Consider the following 17,789-nt stretch of genomic DNA (forward strand, 5'->3'; position numbering starts at 1 on the left):
GCAGCATCGTGGGGCGGCTCCACCTCCACTTCCTCCTGTACGTGTGGCTCGTCCGACAAGCCGGCGTCCTCTACCTGTTGTCGCAGCCTCTGGATTAGACGTAGCGAGGTTTTTGCCAAGCTTTGCTGTAGGAAGAGACACGAGACATGTTATAGACCACAGTTATCGAAACGTTACACCCCATGCTCCTTCCGTCCGATATAGTATTCATGAAACAGGAGGCTCAGGATGAACGTCGGCCCAGAAAGCAGAGTGGGATAAGATAAAGTTGTTCAGGATTAGACAGCAGGTTTTTTTTTCCTAGAACAGCGCCACCATTGTCCACAGGTTGTATGTGGTACTGCACCTCAGCACCATTAACATGATAAAGCTGAGCAGCGTCACCAGACAATAGATGAAGTGACCCTGATTCAGGAAGAACGAGGTTTTTTTTTATCCCCTTAGTGACTGGTACATTTATGGCAGATGTGTGCATTTACTGTAAGGAGTGTGCTCAGGAGCTTAACTCCCTAAAGTGCCAGGTGCCAGTTGTGTTATACAGCCGGCGCCAGAGAATAACAGCAGCAATCGGAGTTACTGAATCCTCGTAGCACCTCGGTGGTTTGCTTGTTATGGGTTGAACTTCATGGATTTAATGAGGATACAGAAACCTGAACGCTGACGAGCTGCGATGAATGAACAGATTCTGCCGAAAACTTTTATGGCTGGAGCCCAAGAGGGAAACAGCGCGGCGACTTCTGTGTAATGTGCGAGCACAATGTGCAAAAATATCACCGGGAACCTAATTAAGAGCCTGGAGATAATTATTAATCAAGCTGATAGCCGGGGACGTCGCAGGCGATTAGCGAGGGCCACAGCCAGATCTCTGCAGGAGCAGAAGGAGAGGATTTCTGCAAGAAATTACAAAGACTCCATGGCGGGCGTCTCGTCACTGTCATAAGGCGCACAACAGATCGGCCGGACGGTGAAAAACGCACAGGGGACAGAACGGCAAGGCGTCCACTCTATAGCTGACAGGAACGCCTTCATGGCCATCACAAACATGGCTGCTCTTCCCCTTCCTTCTATAGCAAATGCTGGTCTTAAATGGGCAGAACCATGTAAACTCCCATTACTGCAGCCCCACGTAAGCCAATAAATGCACTGGGAGCCATCGTCAGTCTCGGGAGGAGAGCGGCGCTCGGCAGAGGGCCACCGTCAGTCTCGGGAGGAGAGCGGCGCTCGGCAGAGGGCCACCGTCAGTCTCGGGAGGAGAGCGGCGCTCGGCAGAGGGCCACCGTCAGTCTCGGGAGGAGAGCGGCGCTCGGCAGAGGGCCACCGTCAGTCTCGGGAGGAGAGCGGCGCTCGGCAGAGGGCCACCGTCAGTCTCGGGAGGAGAGCGGCGCTCGGCAGAGGGCCACCGTCAGTCTCGGGAGGAGAGCGGCGCTCGGCAGAGGGCCACCGTCAGTCTCGGGAGGAGAGCGGCGCTCGGCAGAGTGCCATCGTCAGTCTCGGAAGGAGAGCGGCGCTCGGCAGAGTGCCATCGTCAGTCTCGGGAGGAGAGCGGCGCTCGGCAGAGTGCCATCGTCAGTCTCAGAGGAGAGCGGCGCTCGGCAGAGTGCCATCGTCAGTCTCAGAGGAGAGCGGCGCTCGGCAGAGTACCATCCGCAGTCTCAGTGGAGAGCGGCGCTCGGCAGAGTGCCATCGGCAGTCTCAGTGGAGAGCGGCGCTCGGCAGAGTGCCATTGGCAGTCTCAGTGGAGAGCGGTGCCTGGCCGAGTGCTTCTGTCCCTTCATTTTAGTGATCAGTGAGGGTCTTTGCACCCTAGGATGGGCGTCAGGCGGTGTCTGGTGACAGTGGAAACCAACAGAATAGTGAACGCAGCTGCAGACTACGATACAGAGGGTGAAGCTGTTTTACCTGCAGGATGTGCAGTCCTTTAAGACACACAATGGCCAGCTCACACAGTCCGTCCCACGTCAAATCCACGTGCGCTATGCACAGCAGGGGGCTGGGGAAACTCCTCTGCCACATCAGCTGGAAATGCCCCTCCAGGTACTTGTAACACAGGAGCTCCTGAGAGGAGAGAAACCCGAGAATCACAAGTGCAAAGAAGGGAATTTTGTTTACTTACCGTAAATTGCTTTTCTTCTAGCTCCAATTGGGAGACCCAGACAATTGGGGTGTATAGCTACTGCCTCCGGAGGCCGCACAAAGTACTACACTTAAAAGTGTAAGGCCCCTCCCCTTCTGGCTATACACCCTCCCGTAGGAGTACGGATTCCTCAGTTTTAGTACCAAAGCAAGAAGGAGGAAAGCCAATAACCGTTTCAAAAAACAAATTCAATCCGATAACAAGATCGGAGAACTTAAGAAACATGAACAACATGTGCACCCGAAAAACGAAACCCTAAGAACAATAGGGCGGGTGCTGGGTCTCCCAATTGGAGCTAGAAGAAAAGGAATTTACGGTAAGTAAACAAAATTCCCTTCTTTTTCGCTCCTAATTGGGAGACCCAGACAATTGGGACGTCCAAAAGCAGTCCCTGGGTGGGTAAAAAGATACCTCGTGATCGGGCTGTCAGGCAGCCCTTTCCTACAGGTGGGCCACCGCCGCCTGAAGGACCTGTCTACCTAGGCTGGCATCTGCCGAAGCGTAGGTATGCACTTGATAGTGTTTGGTAAACGTGTGCAGACTCGACCAGGTAGCCGCCTGGCACACCTGCTGAGCCGTAGCCTGATGCCGCAATGCCCAGGACGCACCCACGGCTCTGGTAGAATGGGCCTTCAGTCCAGATGGAATCGGAAGCCCAGCAGAACGGTATGTGTGAAGAATTGGTTCCTTGATCCACCGCGCCAGGGTGGATTTGGAAGCTTGCGATCCCTTATGCTGACCAGCGACTAGGACAAAGAGCGCATCAGAACGGCGCATAGGCGCCGTGCGAGAAATGTAAATCCTGAGTGCTCTCACCAGGTCCAACAGATGTAAACCTTTTTCAAATTGGTGAACTGGATGCGGACACAAAGATGGCAAAGTGATATCCTGATTGAGATGAAAGGAAGAAACCACCTTGGGAGAAAACTCTGGAATTGGACGCAGTACTACCTTGTCTTGGTGAAACACCAGGAAGGGAGATTTGCAAGATAACGCCGCTAGCTCGGACACTCTTCGAAGAGACGTGACCGCCACAAGAAAAACTACTTTTTGTGAAAGCCGAGAAAGGGAAACCTCTTTCAAAGGCTCGAAAGGCGGCTTCTGGAGAGCAATGAGAACCTTGTTTAGATCTCAGGGTTCCAATGGCCGTCTGTAAGGAGGAACGATATGACAAACTCCTTGGAGAAACGTGCGTACTTTAGAAAGCCGTGCCAAGCGCTTCTGAAAGAATACGGATAGCGCGGAGACTTGACCCTTAAGAGAGCTAAGCGACAAACCTTTTTCCAACCCAGACTGCAGGAAGGAAAGAAAAATTGGCAATGCAAATGGCCAGGGAGAAACCCTCTGAGCCGAGCACCAAGCTAAGAATATCTTCCACGTCCTGTGATAGATCTTAGCTGAGGATGGTTTTCTAGCCTGTCTCATTGTGGCAACTACTTCATGAGATAAACCTGAGGCCGCTAGGATCCAGGACTTAATGGCCACACAGTCAGGTTCAGGGCCGCAGAATTCAGATGGAAAAACGGCCCTTGAGACCGCAAATCTGGACGGTCTGGTAGTGCCCATGGTTGGCCTACCGTGAGATGCCACAGATCCGGGTACCACGACCTTCTTGGCCAGTCTGGAGCGACGAGAATGGCTCGATGGCAGTCGGACCTGATTTTCCGGAGAACTCTGGGCAACAATGCCAGAGGTGGGAACACATAGGGTAGTCGGAATTGCGACCAATCCTGAACCAAGGCGTCTGCCGCCAGCGCTCGGTGATCGTGAGACCGTGCCATGAAAACTGGGACCTTGTTGTTGTGCCGTGACGCCATCAGATCGACGTCCGGCGTCCCCCAGCGGCAACAGATCTGCTGAAACACGTCCGGGTGAAGGGACCATTCCCCTGCGTCCATGCCCTGGCGACTGAGAAAGTCTGCTTCCCAGTTTTCCACGCCTGGGATGTGAACTGCGGATATGGTGGACGCTTTGCTTTCCACCCACGTCAAAATCCGCCGGACTTCTTGAAAGGCTTGGCGACTGCGTGTTCCCCCTTGGTGGTTGATGTACGCCACCGCCGTGGAATTGTCCGACTGAATCCGAATCTGCTTGCCTTCCAGCCATTGTTGGAAGGCTCGCAGAGCAAGATAGACTGCTCTGATTTCCAGAACATTGATCTGCAGGGTGGACTCTTCCTGAGTCCACGTCCCCTGAGCCCTGTGGTGGAGAAACACCGCTCCCCACCCTGATAGGCTCGCATCCGTCGTGACCACTGCCCAGGATGGGGGTAGGAACGACTTTCCCTGTGACAATGAGGTGGGGAGAAGCCACCAACGCAGAGAGTCCTTGGCAGTCTGAAGAGTATGAAACTCCATGCCAAGATAAGTCAGTGATTGGGTCGGGGTTAGATGAGACTTTGGAAAGTTGATAATCCACCCGAAACTCTGGAGAGTGTCTAGTGCCACTTTCAGACTGTGTTGGCATGCCTCTTGAGAGGGTGCCTTTATAAGCAGGTCGTCTAGATACGGGATGACCGAGTGACCCTGCGAGTGCAGAACAGCTACTACTGCTGCCATGACCTTGGTGAAGACCCGGGGGGCTGTTGCCAGACCGAAAGGTAACGCTACGAACTGCAGGTGTTCGTCGTGTATGACGAAGCGTAGGAAACGCTGATGCTCTGGCGCAATCGGCACGTGGAGATACGCATCTTTGATGTCTATTGATGCTAGAAAATCTCCTTGAGACATTGAGGCTATGACGGAGCGTAGGGATTCCATCCGGAACCTCCTGACTTTTACGTGTCTGTTGAGCAACTTTAGATCCAGGACGGGTCGATACGATCCGTCCTTTTTTGGGACCACAAACAGATTGGAGTAAAAACCGTGACCTTGTTCCTGAAGAGGGACGGAGGTCACCACTCCTTCCGCCTTTAGAGCGGCCACCGCCTGCAACAGAGCATCGGCTCGGTCTGGTGGTGGAGAAGTTCTGAAGAAACGAGTTGGCGGACGAGAACTGAACTCTATCCTGTACCCGTGAGACAGAATATCCCTCACCCAACGGTCTTTGACGCGTGACAGCCAAATGTCGCCAAAGTGGGAAAGCCTCCCACCGACCGAGGGTGTGGGAATCGGAGACTGCAAGTCATGAGGACGCCGTCTTGGCAACGGTTCCTCCGGCTGTCTTTTTTGGGCGTGACTGAGACCTCCAAGAATCTGAGCGTCTCTGATCTTTTTGAGTCTTTTTTGACGAGGAAAATTGGGACCTGCCCGGTCCTCGAAAGGACCGATAACCAGACTGACCCCTCCTCTGTTGGGGTTTGTTTTGTCTGTGTTGCGGTAAGGATGAGTCCTTACCCTTGGAGTGTTTGATGATTTCATCCAAACGCTCTCCAAACAATCGGTCACGAGAAAAAGGCAAATTGGTTAAGCACTTCTTGGAATGAGAATCTGCCTTCCAATGTCTCAACCACAGGGCCCTACGCAAAACAACGGAGTTGGCTGACGCCACTGCCGTACGGCTTGTAGCGTCAAGAACAGCATTAATCGCGTACGACGCGAATGCCGCCATTTGCGAGGTCAATGGTGCTACCTGCGGGGCAAAAGCACGTGTGACTGAGTCGACTTGCACAAGCCCGGCTGAGATAGCTTGGAGTGCCCATACGGCAGCAAAAGATGGCGCTAACGACGCTCCTGGATGCTATAAGATCATTAACTATGGCGTCACCATCTGGTGTATCTAGATTGAGAGCGGTCCCAGGATCAGAATCCTGATCAGTTACGTCCGCCTCATCACCCATAGATTCATCTCGCTGGGATCCTGACCATTGAGATGAATGTGAAGGCCTCTCATAGCGAGCCCGCTTAGGTTGCCTGGGACCATCGTCCGAGTCAGAGTCTTCACCCTGAGGTGTATGTGCCCGTCCCGGAGCTTGGAAGTAATTCAGCTGAGGGGGACCAGGGGGCAATGATTGCACAGTGTCCGTGGCCTGAAGTACAGGCCTAGCCCGCAATGTGTCAAGAATTTGTGACATAGTGAGAGACATTCTGTCAGCAAAAGCTGTAAACTCAGTTCCTGTCACTTGGACAGCATTCACAGGTGGTACACCCTGGGTCACGTCCAGCAGAGGTCCCGGCTGTGCAAGTGCCACAGGGGCCGAGCACTGCACACAATGGGGGTCATTGGAGCCTGCCGGTAGAAAAGTCCCACATGCGGTAGAGGAAGCATATAATGTCTGTGCCTTGGCACCCTTGCGTTTTGTGGACGACATGCTGTTGGCTCTCTGCAATGTGAGAGAGTCTATAGCCAAAAGGCGACCAGCGCTATGCAGTACAAAGTATTTGCAAGAACAAAATACTAAGATTACTACTGGCACAAGAGGGGGTGAGCCCTGAGGGCTGCTTACCGCCCGCTGAATAGCGGGTAAGAGGCGCAGAATTCCTTGTCTGGGTCTCCCCGGCTCCCCTCTGCAGCTCAGCGTGTCAGCAGGAATGGCTGCCGGCGTCTGTGGAGAGGGGCGGCCCGTGGGAGTTCCCAAACAAAAGTGCGGGAAACAGTGTCCCCTCTGTGCCTATTGTGAGGGCTGGAGTATGTAAAAACGACTCCAGCCCTCAGCGCTGATGCACTGACCAGCGTCCCGCCCCTCTCCTGACTGGCAGGTCTGGGGGCGGGAACGAACGGAACCAGGCCGCAAAAGCCGGGGACTCGAGTTATCAGCGCGGCCGCCGTAAAAGCGCGGCCCGCGCTGAAGTCCCCGGCGCACCACAAGTGCCAGCCGCGCCGCAGTCCCAGCGGCCGGCGCGACCGTTCCCCAAAAGTGTGCCCGCTTCAGCGAAGCTGAAATGAGGCCATGGCACAAGCGCCGCAGCGCTGATGTCCCCGGCGCACTACAACACCCAGCATGCTGCGGTGTGAGCGCGAAATGCACGGGGACACAGAGTACCTTGAGGAAGCAGGGCCATGTCCCTGATGTACTCCGCTCCAATCCAGCATCTTCTCCAGGGGCTGTAGATGGAGCACGGTCTCAGTGCCTGGAGACCAGTAAATCCCACTTCACCCAGAGCCCTGTAAAAAGGGATGGGGAAGGAATCAGCATGTGGGCTCCAGCCTCCGTACCCGCAATGGGTACCTCAACCTTACAAACACCTCCGACATACAGTGGGGTGAGAAGGGAGCATGCTGGGGGCCCTGTATGGGCCCTCTTTTCTTCCATCCGACATAGTCAGCAGCTGCTGCTGACTAAAAACAATGGAGCTATGCGTGCGTGTGTGACCTCCTTCGCACAAAGCTAAAACTGAGGAATCCGTACTCCTACGGGAGGGTGTATAGCCAGAAGGGGAGGGGCCTTACACTTTTAAGTGTAGTACTTTGTGCGGCCTCCGGAGGCAGTAGCTATACACCCCAATTGTCTGGGTCTCCCAATTAGGAGCGAAAAAGAAATCCATTTGTGCAGCCCCTAACTGACGCACGTCCCGCCGGCACCGAGGACCCGTCCAATCCCTCCTTCCAAAAATAATAATAAATTAGAATTTTTTTCCATTTTAACGTCCCTGTCTGATGTTACCCAAAATAGTGCGGTGCTGGGGATGAAGAGCAGGTATAACGCTGGAACAGTCGCACTTAGTAACATGGGGGCCTGGGATCACACATCGGGGGGCCGCAGGCAGTTTCGCGCCCTCACAAGCTGCGCCTGTTTAATTAGATTCATTGTTTACACCTTCTCCGCCAGCTTCACCCACCCATACAACCGACATGTGTCAGTGGGCGGTAATCTAATTAATCCAAAGCTGTTACACTGCAATCCACCCGCCCCCACTCTGCTATATCCAGGGGGGGGGGGGCAGAACATTAGGAAACACTTCATCGGAGGCGCAGGGGGCAGTGACCTCAGATACCTTTGGATGCAAAAAAAAAAAAAAAATATAGACGTTTCGACAAGTTGCACGGTCACGATGTGGAGCCGTAGATTGCAGGCGATTTCTCCAGAATTTAAGATTTCCCAAATCTTAAAGTGCACGTAACTCAAAAACCGAAATGTACCCCGAAAATAGGCATAGACTTCAATTCAGCAGGGAGGTGAACACTTTTTGGTTTCCAAATAGCCTTGTAATAACAATCTTATGTGTATGTGGGACTACAGATAGCCCTCAAGAACATTTGTGCTGGGAAGAAGGATTGGACCTGTTGGATATCAACATGCCCAATTCCCAGTTTCCACTGCAGCAGAGTCTGTAGCTATTTTCCTTCTCGCTATGTACGCTCACTCTGCCCGAGCGTGCATATCTACGATGGAGATCACCCCCCAGCTATAGTGTGTATAGTCTGTTCACATACAAGCTGCAAATTACCGTATTTTTCGGACCATAAGACGCACTTTTTTCCCCCCCAAATGTTGGGGGAAAGTGGGGGGTGTCTTATAGTCTGAATGTAGGGCTGCAGGGAATGAAGGTGCTGCGGTGGAGCGGGTTATCGGGGGCACGAGCAGGCTGCAGAAGCGCCTACCGTGACCACGTGGGCCCGCTCATTACATATGCACGCCCATCCTCCTGCCCATCTCTCAGCTGAAGCTGGCGCTGACAGGTGGGCGGGGTGATGGGCGGGGATGTGCGCATGGTAAACAGCCAGCTCGCGTGATCACCCCTGGCAACTACAGCCTGGAGTGATCATGTGCGGTTGTATTCACTGCTCCCCGCTCATCATCAGCGCGGGGGGGCAGTGAATCAGTATAACTCACCGTTCCCCTGCAGCACCGCGACGTCCTCCTGTCAGTGCTGGCCGCGCTGTGTGGAGACTAGCGGTGCTCACAGAGATGACGTCATCGCTGTGCGCACGTGTCCACACAGTCGCGCCGGCACAGACAAGAGAACATCGCGGTGGTGCAGGGATCGTGGCCGGCTCCACACAGCGCTGCCTGCACAGACAGGAGGAGGAGCGATGCTGCGTTGCGCGAGGAAAGGCGAGTGTAAAGGTTTTGGTTTTTTTTTGTGTGTGCCACAGGATGCAGGACATATAGCAGGATGATGGGGGTATATGAGCAGGATGATGGGGGTATATGAGCAGGATGATGGGGGTATATGGGCAGGATGATGGGGGTATATGGGCAGGATGATGGGGGTATATGGGCAGGATGATGGGGGTATATGGGCAGGATGATGGGGGTATATGAGCAGGATGATGGGGGTATATGAGCAGGATGATGGGGGTATATGAGCAGGATAGGAGCACATACCAGGATGGCAGTATATAGCAAAATGGGGCTATACCAGGATGAGGGATATATATATACACAAGGCAGGAGGATCATTACCAGGATGGGGTACCTTAGTAGAGAATTTGGGGACATTACCCCCATAATAGTGTCAGCAGCAGATCCTCGCCCCATAACAACGTGTCATGACCACATTTTTTGCTTAAAATTTTATTTTCCTTCTCTAAAACCAGGGTGCGTCTTATGGTCCCGGTGCGTCTTATAGTCCGAAAAATACAGTAACACAGCGAAAACAAAAGTACCTGTCCGTATGTTCCAAGTAAAATCTCAGGGTCCCCATCAAAATCCACGTCTGCTGTCACCGCACACAGCACGCTGTCAAACTGATCGCTGTTTGGCAGGAGAAGCTGCTCCCGGAGGCCGTTCTGTAAGATGTTCCTAAGAAAAAAAAAGTGCAATTCTGAAGACGTCTATGGCTGTTAAGGTGGGAAGTCATAAGAGCCCTGTTCTCCTTCATGGGAAGACATCCCCAAGTGAAGATTACAAGTTTTCATAGGGTTTGTGTTGTGTTAGTGTCTTATTTTTGGAAAAAAGCAGAACCAGTCTTAGATTTTTTTTTTTTGCCCCAAAAAAGCATTAGGGCTTATTTTCGGGGTAGGTCTTTGAGAAACATGGTTGGGGGTAAGTTTATCCCCCCTAAAAAAGAGAATTTTGTTTACTTACCGTAAATTCTTTTTCTTGTAGTTCCGACATGGGAGACCCAAACCATGGGTGTATAGCTACTGCCCCCGGAGGACACACAAAGTTACTACACTCAAAAACGTGTAGCTCCTCCCTCCTAGCATATACACCCCCTGCTAGCCAGATCTAGCCAGTTTAGTGCAAAAGCTGAAGGAGGACATCCACCCACAAGAAGAGACAGAGTAAAATCCGGAAGAACCGGAATTTCTGTCTACAACAATAACAGCCGGTGAAGACACACGGAACAAGAAACCTGCCAACAGGCAATAGGGAGGGTGCTGGGTCTCCCATGTCGGAACTACAAGAAAAAGAATTTACGGTAAGTAAACAAAATTCTCTTTTTCTTTATCGTTCCTTCCATGGGAGACCCAAACCATGGGACGTTCCAAAGCAGTCCATGGGTGGGAATAAACAGACAACTGAGAAGCAGGCAAACCTAACTTCACAAATGGGCGACAGACGCCGGAAAAATGCGTCTGCCCAAGCCCACGTCTGCCAAAGCATGAGCATGCCTTGGGAAGTGCTTCGAAAAAGTATGCAGACTAATTCGAGCTGCAGTCTGACAGACCTACTGAGCCGTAACCTGGTGCCTGAAAGCCCAAAAAAAAGGCGCCGACAGGTCTGACCAAATGTGCTCTGATCCCCGGCGGGGAAGGCACTTGAGTACACTCGTAGGTCTCGGAAATGGCCGACCTAAGCCAACATCAGGGTCGGCTTAGATGCCGAGAGACCGTTACGCTGACGAACAGTCAGCACCAGAGAGGTGCACCGCCTAATAACGGCGGTGCGAGACACATAGATCCGGAGCGCCCGCACCAGATCCAGGATATGCAACGCTTCCTCAAGCGATGAACAGGAGCCGGACAAAAGGAAGGCAGGAAAATTGCCCCGGATAAGGTGGGGCAGAAACCACCTTAGGGAAAAAAGGCCGGAGTCGGACGAAGACCACCTTGTCTCGACGCAAAAGACCAAAAACAAAGGGGGCGACTCCGAAAGAGTGCAGCCAGAACTCTCTGGCGGGAAATTATAGCCACTAGAAAGAATACTTTCTGTGAAAGATGAAACAACGAAACCTCCCCAAGAGGCGCAAAGAGGGGTTTCCGGGAACCGGGAGGACCGGCTCAAGGTCCCAGGTCTCCATAGGCCGCCGGAAAAGCGGAATGATGTGAGATGCGCCCTTAAAGGAGCGCACCGGAGCCAGCCGGACGATACGCCGCTGGCACATACTGACAGAGCCGAGACCTGTCCCTTAATGAGGGATAGTCCTAGCTGTAGACCGGACTGTGGAAGGGACAGGAGGGTCGGCAAGGCCAAAAAGGTCAAAGGACACTTTGGAGCTCGAGTCATAGCGGAGATGACTTCAGGAAGGATATCAGAAGTCGCCAAGATCCAGGACTCAAGAGCTACGCCGTCAATCTGAGAATCAAGAATTCTGACGGGAAAAAACGGACCTCTTGAGAAAAGGTCTGAACGGTCCGGAAGATGCCATGGCAACCCAACGGACAGAAGGAGCAGGTCAGAGTACCAAGCCTGCTTGGGTCAGTCTGGAAGAATGACCCGACGGCCCCCTTTACCGATCTTGCGCAGGACTCTGGACAAGAGGTAGAGGGTGAAATTCGAAAGGAGACAAAGCTGGGATCAAACATGAACCAGTGTGTCTACCGCAAAACCTGAGGATTGTGGACCACGGTTGGACAGCTGAAATAGCCTGCCACGCAGCTTTCACATCTAGGATGTGGACTGCGGATACGGTGGACTAGGAGTACCTTGTCCACTGAAGAATGTTGAGCCGCCAAGATTGCCAGGCGGCTGAGTGTCCCGCCCTGGAAGCTGATGTAGGAAAACGCTGTCACGTTGTCCGACTGGACTCGAATGTGCCTAGCCGCCCACAGATGGTGAAGGCTTAGAGAGCCAGAAATACAGCTCTGATTTCCAGCACATTGATCCAGAGGGCTGATTCGGACAGAGTCCAAGCGCCCTGCGCTCCACGGTGGAGATATACTGCTCCCAAGGCGGATAGGCTAGCATCCTGGTGAAGATCACCCGGGACGGGCCAGAAAGGAGCGCCCCTGAGGCAGAGTGGCCGAAGCCACCACTGAAACGAGCCCCTGGTCAGTGGCGAAGCCACCACCCCGTGGGAGGATTGAGTTCGCTTGTACAGCGGAAAACATCCAGTCTCAGAGGACGCAGGAGAAACTGGGCGAGGAACCGCTTCCATTGACGCCCTGAGAACCTCTGGTTCGAAGTCAGAGTGGACTTGCCACCCGAATAGGTCAGAGTGGCGAGAGTGAGCGAAGCACTCTGCTAAGAGTCAGCACTGGATGAAGCCCCGACAAGAAGGCCGTCCAGGGCAAAAGATCACTGCCAAACCCTAGGGGGGCAGGACCCTAATCACAGCTGCCCCATGAGAATACTCGAGGGGCCTTGGCTAACCCCAAGGGAAGAGCCACGAATTGGACCACTCCGATTGTCAAAACGTAGTCAACGCTGGTGTGAAACTGCGATTGACTCCTGTCGATAGGCATCTCTGATGCCGATGGCTACTAGGGAATCTCCTTGGATTCTTGATTGATCCGGTGAAAAAAACACACGGAACAAAACCGAGACTCCATGTGAAGACGCCCCACCTGGCTATGCTTGCTAAAGATCCAGGTCGGAAGGCACCGCCCTCTTCGGGGACTAGGAATAGATTTAAGCAAAAATCTCAGAACCGTTCCCAGTCGGGAACCAGTACAATTACTCCATTGGCCAGCAAGAAATGCCACAGCCTGTGAGAAGGCGGCGGCCTTGTAGCCGGGAGGAGTTGACAGAAAAAATCTGTCTGGCGGGTGGACAGAAGTCCATCCTGTAGCCAAGGGAGATATAATCTCGCCCCCACTGAACGGAGACGTGGTAGAACCCTACGTCACCAAGTGGAGAGAGCCTGCTACAACCAAAGAGGTTGTTGGCGTGGCTAAATAGCTCGGAGGAAGCTGAGTCAGTGACAGCATCTCCTGCGGTCTTCTGAAGACGCAGCTTCGAGCCATTTGGTTCTATGAACCTGGGCCGAGCTAGAGGACGATCAGATGGAGGAACGGAAACCACCGAAACCTCAACTGATTCCTGCCCTGGACAGGTTCCCTGGTTTAGGTTTGTGGCAAGGAAGAACACTCCCCGCCAAGAGCTTCCTTAATTTCACCCAGTTGGTTCCGGGGAAACTGGTCCCACCAAGGGGGAGCCCAGCAAGGAACCTCCATAGAGGCGTCTGCCTTCCAATTCCGAAGCCACAGGAGCCTGCGGATAGCGAGGAAGGTAGCCCAGACCACCGCCGTGCGGCGTCCAGCATGGCAGACCTGGCAGAGGATGAAAAGAGTGAAGTCTGGAAGTTCAGGCAACCGTTTTGGGCATAGAGTCCCTGTGAGAGAATGCATCTCCTCCAGAGAAGCAGAGAAGGTACAAAAAAACCGCACTGCTGTAAAGCTGAGGAGAACGAAGCTCCTGCCGTCCTTATACCGACTTGGCCCAAAGGACAACCGGGCGGACCGCAGAACCTTAAGTGAGGAGCCATCAGCCACTGACATAACGGTCCGGGCTGAGCCACCTGAGGTGAATGAGCCCACTTCTTGACCACCATTGGTGGACAGGGGAAACACAGTCCTCAGAATCACGCTTCATGGGAAGCGAGTGTCAGAGCGGACCCTGGGCTAGTCACAGGGGCCTGAAAACTGGAGTGGTTAAGGAACACACGTTGTGTTCACCTAGATAAGGTAACACCGGCGGATCGAGGTCCAGTACAAAATTAATGTACCGTAGAATCCATATAGAGGTGCCGTCAGCCACTGATACAACTAACCGGGGCTGAAAGTCTAGACACCGGAGTGGCTACCCTTGGCGAATGAGTACACTCCTTGACCACCTCTGATGGGAGGAGGCAGCAGAACCCCGCTGTGGGGTCTGCAGGATAGGCTGTGGGCTTGGACGCAGCGGGCTGAAAACTGGAGTGGTTAAGGAACACACTCCTCGTCCTGTTAAAGGTATACTGATGCCTTTCTGTCAGCGGGGAATACTCCCCTGATCAGGCGGATGGAGGTCCAGTACAAGAATAATGGACGCAATCCAATCATTCGCAGCTGCGTCACGTACGGACGGATCCGTCCGTGCCCGTGGTAGAGACATCCTCCTCGTCCAGCGAGTCAGCTCGAAATCGGAGCTGCGGGACGGGGAGGACAGGGGACCCTGCGTCTCCCTGTCAGGAGGACGGGGTCTGAGCCCAGAAGGAGAGTCCCTTGTGAGCTTTGCTGAGCGAAGCAGAAAACGCCCTGAGAAGGGGGCTGCATGCCCAGCAGATGCCGGGACAGCCGACTCCTGGAAATAGGATTCCCACGGGGGTCAGCCACCGAAACCGGAGCAGCTGGAGGGACCATTAATGAGCTCCCATGCTGAGGGGCCACAGTGGTTATGAGCTCGGTATAGCCGTACGAGACTACCTGCAGTGGATAATAAAAAACAGCCTGCAGCCTCGCTCTGTGAGACATGCTGCAGAGGTGGGGGCTCTGTCTAGAATGTCTAGAATACCCATCCACCACATAAGAACCATTACAGTGTGCCGGTTCAGGCAATATGAGGTTACATCAGAACATGTAGTGTACAGCCTTGGAGCTTTGCTGCTGGAGTGAGACATGCTGCTGAGGAGGAGGTTCTATGATAAAGAATTAACTCCTTCAGAATGCCCTGAGAGTGTATAAAAGTGCACAACCAGAGGTTGTGACTTATCAGGCCGCTATTATGAGTGCCATACGAATTCCAATCCTGGACCCCCCAGCCAGTATTCACTCCCTCTGCTGCAGAGCAGCCAGCGCCGACCAGTGTACAAAGACGCTGAGAAAATGGCGCCAGAGTGAGGGGGGGGGAGCGGGAATCGGAGGGCGAAGGAGATGTACAGGGGAGGGAATGATCTCCTCAAAAAGGAGCGTCCTCCCCTGTGCAGAGCGGCCGGCGGGCGGCGCTGCAGTGTCCCCCTGCATGACCGACATGCAGGGGAACGAAACGAAACTAGGCCGCGGCTGAAGCCGGGGCCTAGAGTTATGCATGCGGCCGAGAATCAGGCATCGTCGGCGCGGTTCTCAGTAAAAACCGTGGAACCGGCCGGAAACACAGTAGAAAAGCAGCATTATCAAGCAATCACTGTCCCCCACAATAAAAGTGCCCCACAATGCAGAAGGACCCTCTGAATAAACGTCTCTATACTTAGCTTTGAGACGCAGGGCCCAGTCCCTGTGGGGTGGGGGTCAGTGCTCCGTCCAGCAGGGTCCTGCACAAGGGCTGCGGATGGAGGCCGGTCTCCTGCAAGGCAGTGAGAACCGTGTTGGCTCCAACTTCAAGCCAGAGCCCCTAAGGGATGGTGAAGGAGCGCGGCATGAAGGGCTCCTGCCCTGAAGTCAACCTTAACAGCACTGCCGCCAGGGGAGTGTGAAGGGACATGCCGGGAGTCCAGTGGACCCGCTTTTCTTCCAAATCTTTAGAAAAAATGAAAAATCAAAAAAGGATGCATGTGTGTGTGTGATCCTCCTGACACAAAGCAAGAAACTGGCTAGATCTGGCTAGCAGGGGGTGTATATGCTAGGAGGGAGGAGCTACACGTTTTTGAGTGTAGTAACTTTGTGTGTACTCCGGGGGCAGTAGCTATACACCCATGGTTTGGGTCTCCCATGGAAGGAACGATAAAGAAACAGCATACCCCACCATTCTTCCCAGGAGAATCATACTTACCAGACCCTGGACGTCTGCGTGGCTCCCAGGTCCTCCTCTGATCGTCAGCGGCACTCCCAGTAGATATGCTCCATGAGGTCCTCCCCTGCTTCTGACCGACACTCACATACACCAGATAGCACACATTCATACACAATCACACATCAGATCACACACACACACACACACACAGCTTCCGGCCAGTAGGGAAAGATGGGATGCAGTGCAGAGGAGCGTGAAAACCTGTGGCGGAATGCATCGATGCCTTCCACTGCATGTCCTATGCGTTCCACCGCACTGCGTCTCAGGATTCTCTGGCAGCCAGAAAAAAAAAAAAAAAAAAAAAAAGGAAATAGATATTGCTGGATATGGTGAGTGTGTGCGATATCCGATGTGTGTGTCGGGGTGCGATATCCGATGTGTGTGTCGGGGTGCGATATCCGATGTGTGTGTCGGGGTGCGATATCCGATGTGTGTGTCGGGGTGCGATATCCGATGTATGTGTCGGGGTGCGATATCCGATGTGTGTGTCGGGGTGCGATATCCGATGTGTGTGTCGGGGTGCGATATCCGATGTGTGTGTCGGGGTGCGTTCCACTGCAGGTCCTCCCGCTCAGCATCTGGTGAATATGATCGTGAGGTCTTCTCTCTTTTGGGGGTGTCTACTTTCTATAATGAAGTGTCCTGCAGTATTCTTTAAGATTTTTAGTGGTATCTTTATTGAGATGTGACTAGGTCTTATTTTCGGGGGAGGGCTTTTATTTCAGCCTTGCTCCGAAAATGCTGAAAATCCCTGCTAGGGCTTATATTTGGAAAAACACATAGCAGCAGTTTTGATGCTCATGAACCAGGAGGTTCAGGATGAACACTGCTCTGGGCTCTAGGCATACAGAAAGTGAAGTCACAAGTAATTGCTCTCCATTCTGGAGAAGAGATGATTTCCTGAGCAGAGGACCTCCACCGCCTCTGGACATCCCCTTTAATGCCCCCTCACTATCCCATTACTAACCAATACACGGCAGACAGCTCTATGGTGCTGGTCACCAGGACATTGTACTGCTCCTCAAAGGTCCGGCTGGTCTCCATTCCTGGAACACAAAGAGACCTCCTATTACTAAATATACATGGGAATGCCAACACTGGCTGATAACAGATGTCAATAGCCTCACCACTCCATGCGCATGGGTCTCCTTCTTCTGCACAGGCATTCGGCATACTAAATATGAGCACCTTGGAAAGGGGGCCATCCTGCTGTAGAGACCAGCTCTGGAGAATCTCTGTACAAAAAAAAACAAAAAAAAAACAAAAAAAAACACACACAATAGTATCACATGCAAGTCCCACTACGGCCACGTGCAATTTTGCAGTGATGTATGAGCCGCCGATTCTGCCATGCCCCCTGGTAAAACCCTACAGCCATATGTACACAGCTAGTAGTGACATATTTACACTGCAGGCGTGAGGATATATGCAATACATTGCGGCTTTGGTACTGAATTCCCAGCAGATTTACACACTTATTTCACTTTCTTGGGAGACGCCAACTAACTTCATGCTTTTCATGACACTGGCGGCTCTATGTGGCCGCACAGAATAGCCGTCCTAGGTGTGGATGTGTAAAATGCTGCCATATTTGTAGGACTGTTACAGGCCAGCAGTTTGGGCTTTAGCGCTGCTCATTTAGGCTACTTTCACACTTGCGTTCAGCGCAGTCCGTCACTATGGAGAATGGCGCAGTCCGTTAACGCACTGCGCTATTCTCTATAGACTTGTATGGACAACGCACTGTAACGCAAGTGTCAGCATTGCATCCGCTGGACGACGCTGAGTCGTTATTTTGACGCTGCGTCGGGCGGAAGAAACGCAGCATGTAACGTTTTTTTTGAGCAGCGTAATCCGTAGGATTTCACTGGGCATGGTTTTTGTTTTGTTTTTTTTTTTAAAATCACAAACTTTATTTTGTCTCTCGGTGGCCGAACGTTCAGCTGAGCGCCCGGCCGC

General features: G+C 52.9%; 1 protein-coding gene across 1 annotated transcript in view; it reads right to left on the minus strand.

Moving 5' to 3' along the window:
* Positions 1-17,789, minus strand: part of KPTN (kaptin, actin binding protein) — a 38,597-nt gene that overhangs the window by 129 nt on the left and 20,679 nt on the right. Inside the window, exons 8-12 of the mRNA XM_075323534.1 lie at positions 16,958-17,065; positions 16,798-16,876; positions 9,623-9,758; positions 1,900-2,055; positions 1-125 (exon numbers count right to left, since the gene is read on the minus strand). The exon at positions 1-125 is cut by the window's left edge and continues 129 nt beyond it. Of these exons, the coding sequence (XP_075179649.1) occupies positions 1-125; positions 1,900-2,055; positions 9,623-9,758; positions 16,798-16,876; positions 16,958-17,065 (604 nt within the window). The remainder of the gene's footprint in view (positions 126-1,899; positions 2,056-9,622; positions 9,759-16,797; positions 16,877-16,957; positions 17,066-17,789) is intronic.

This window comes from Anomaloglossus baeobatrachus, chromosome 9 (genome assembly GCF_048569485.1).
Source record: "Anomaloglossus baeobatrachus isolate aAnoBae1 chromosome 9, aAnoBae1.hap1, whole genome shotgun sequence".
NCBI classification, from domain to species: Eukaryota; Metazoa; Chordata; class Amphibia; order Anura; family Aromobatidae; genus Anomaloglossus; species Anomaloglossus baeobatrachus.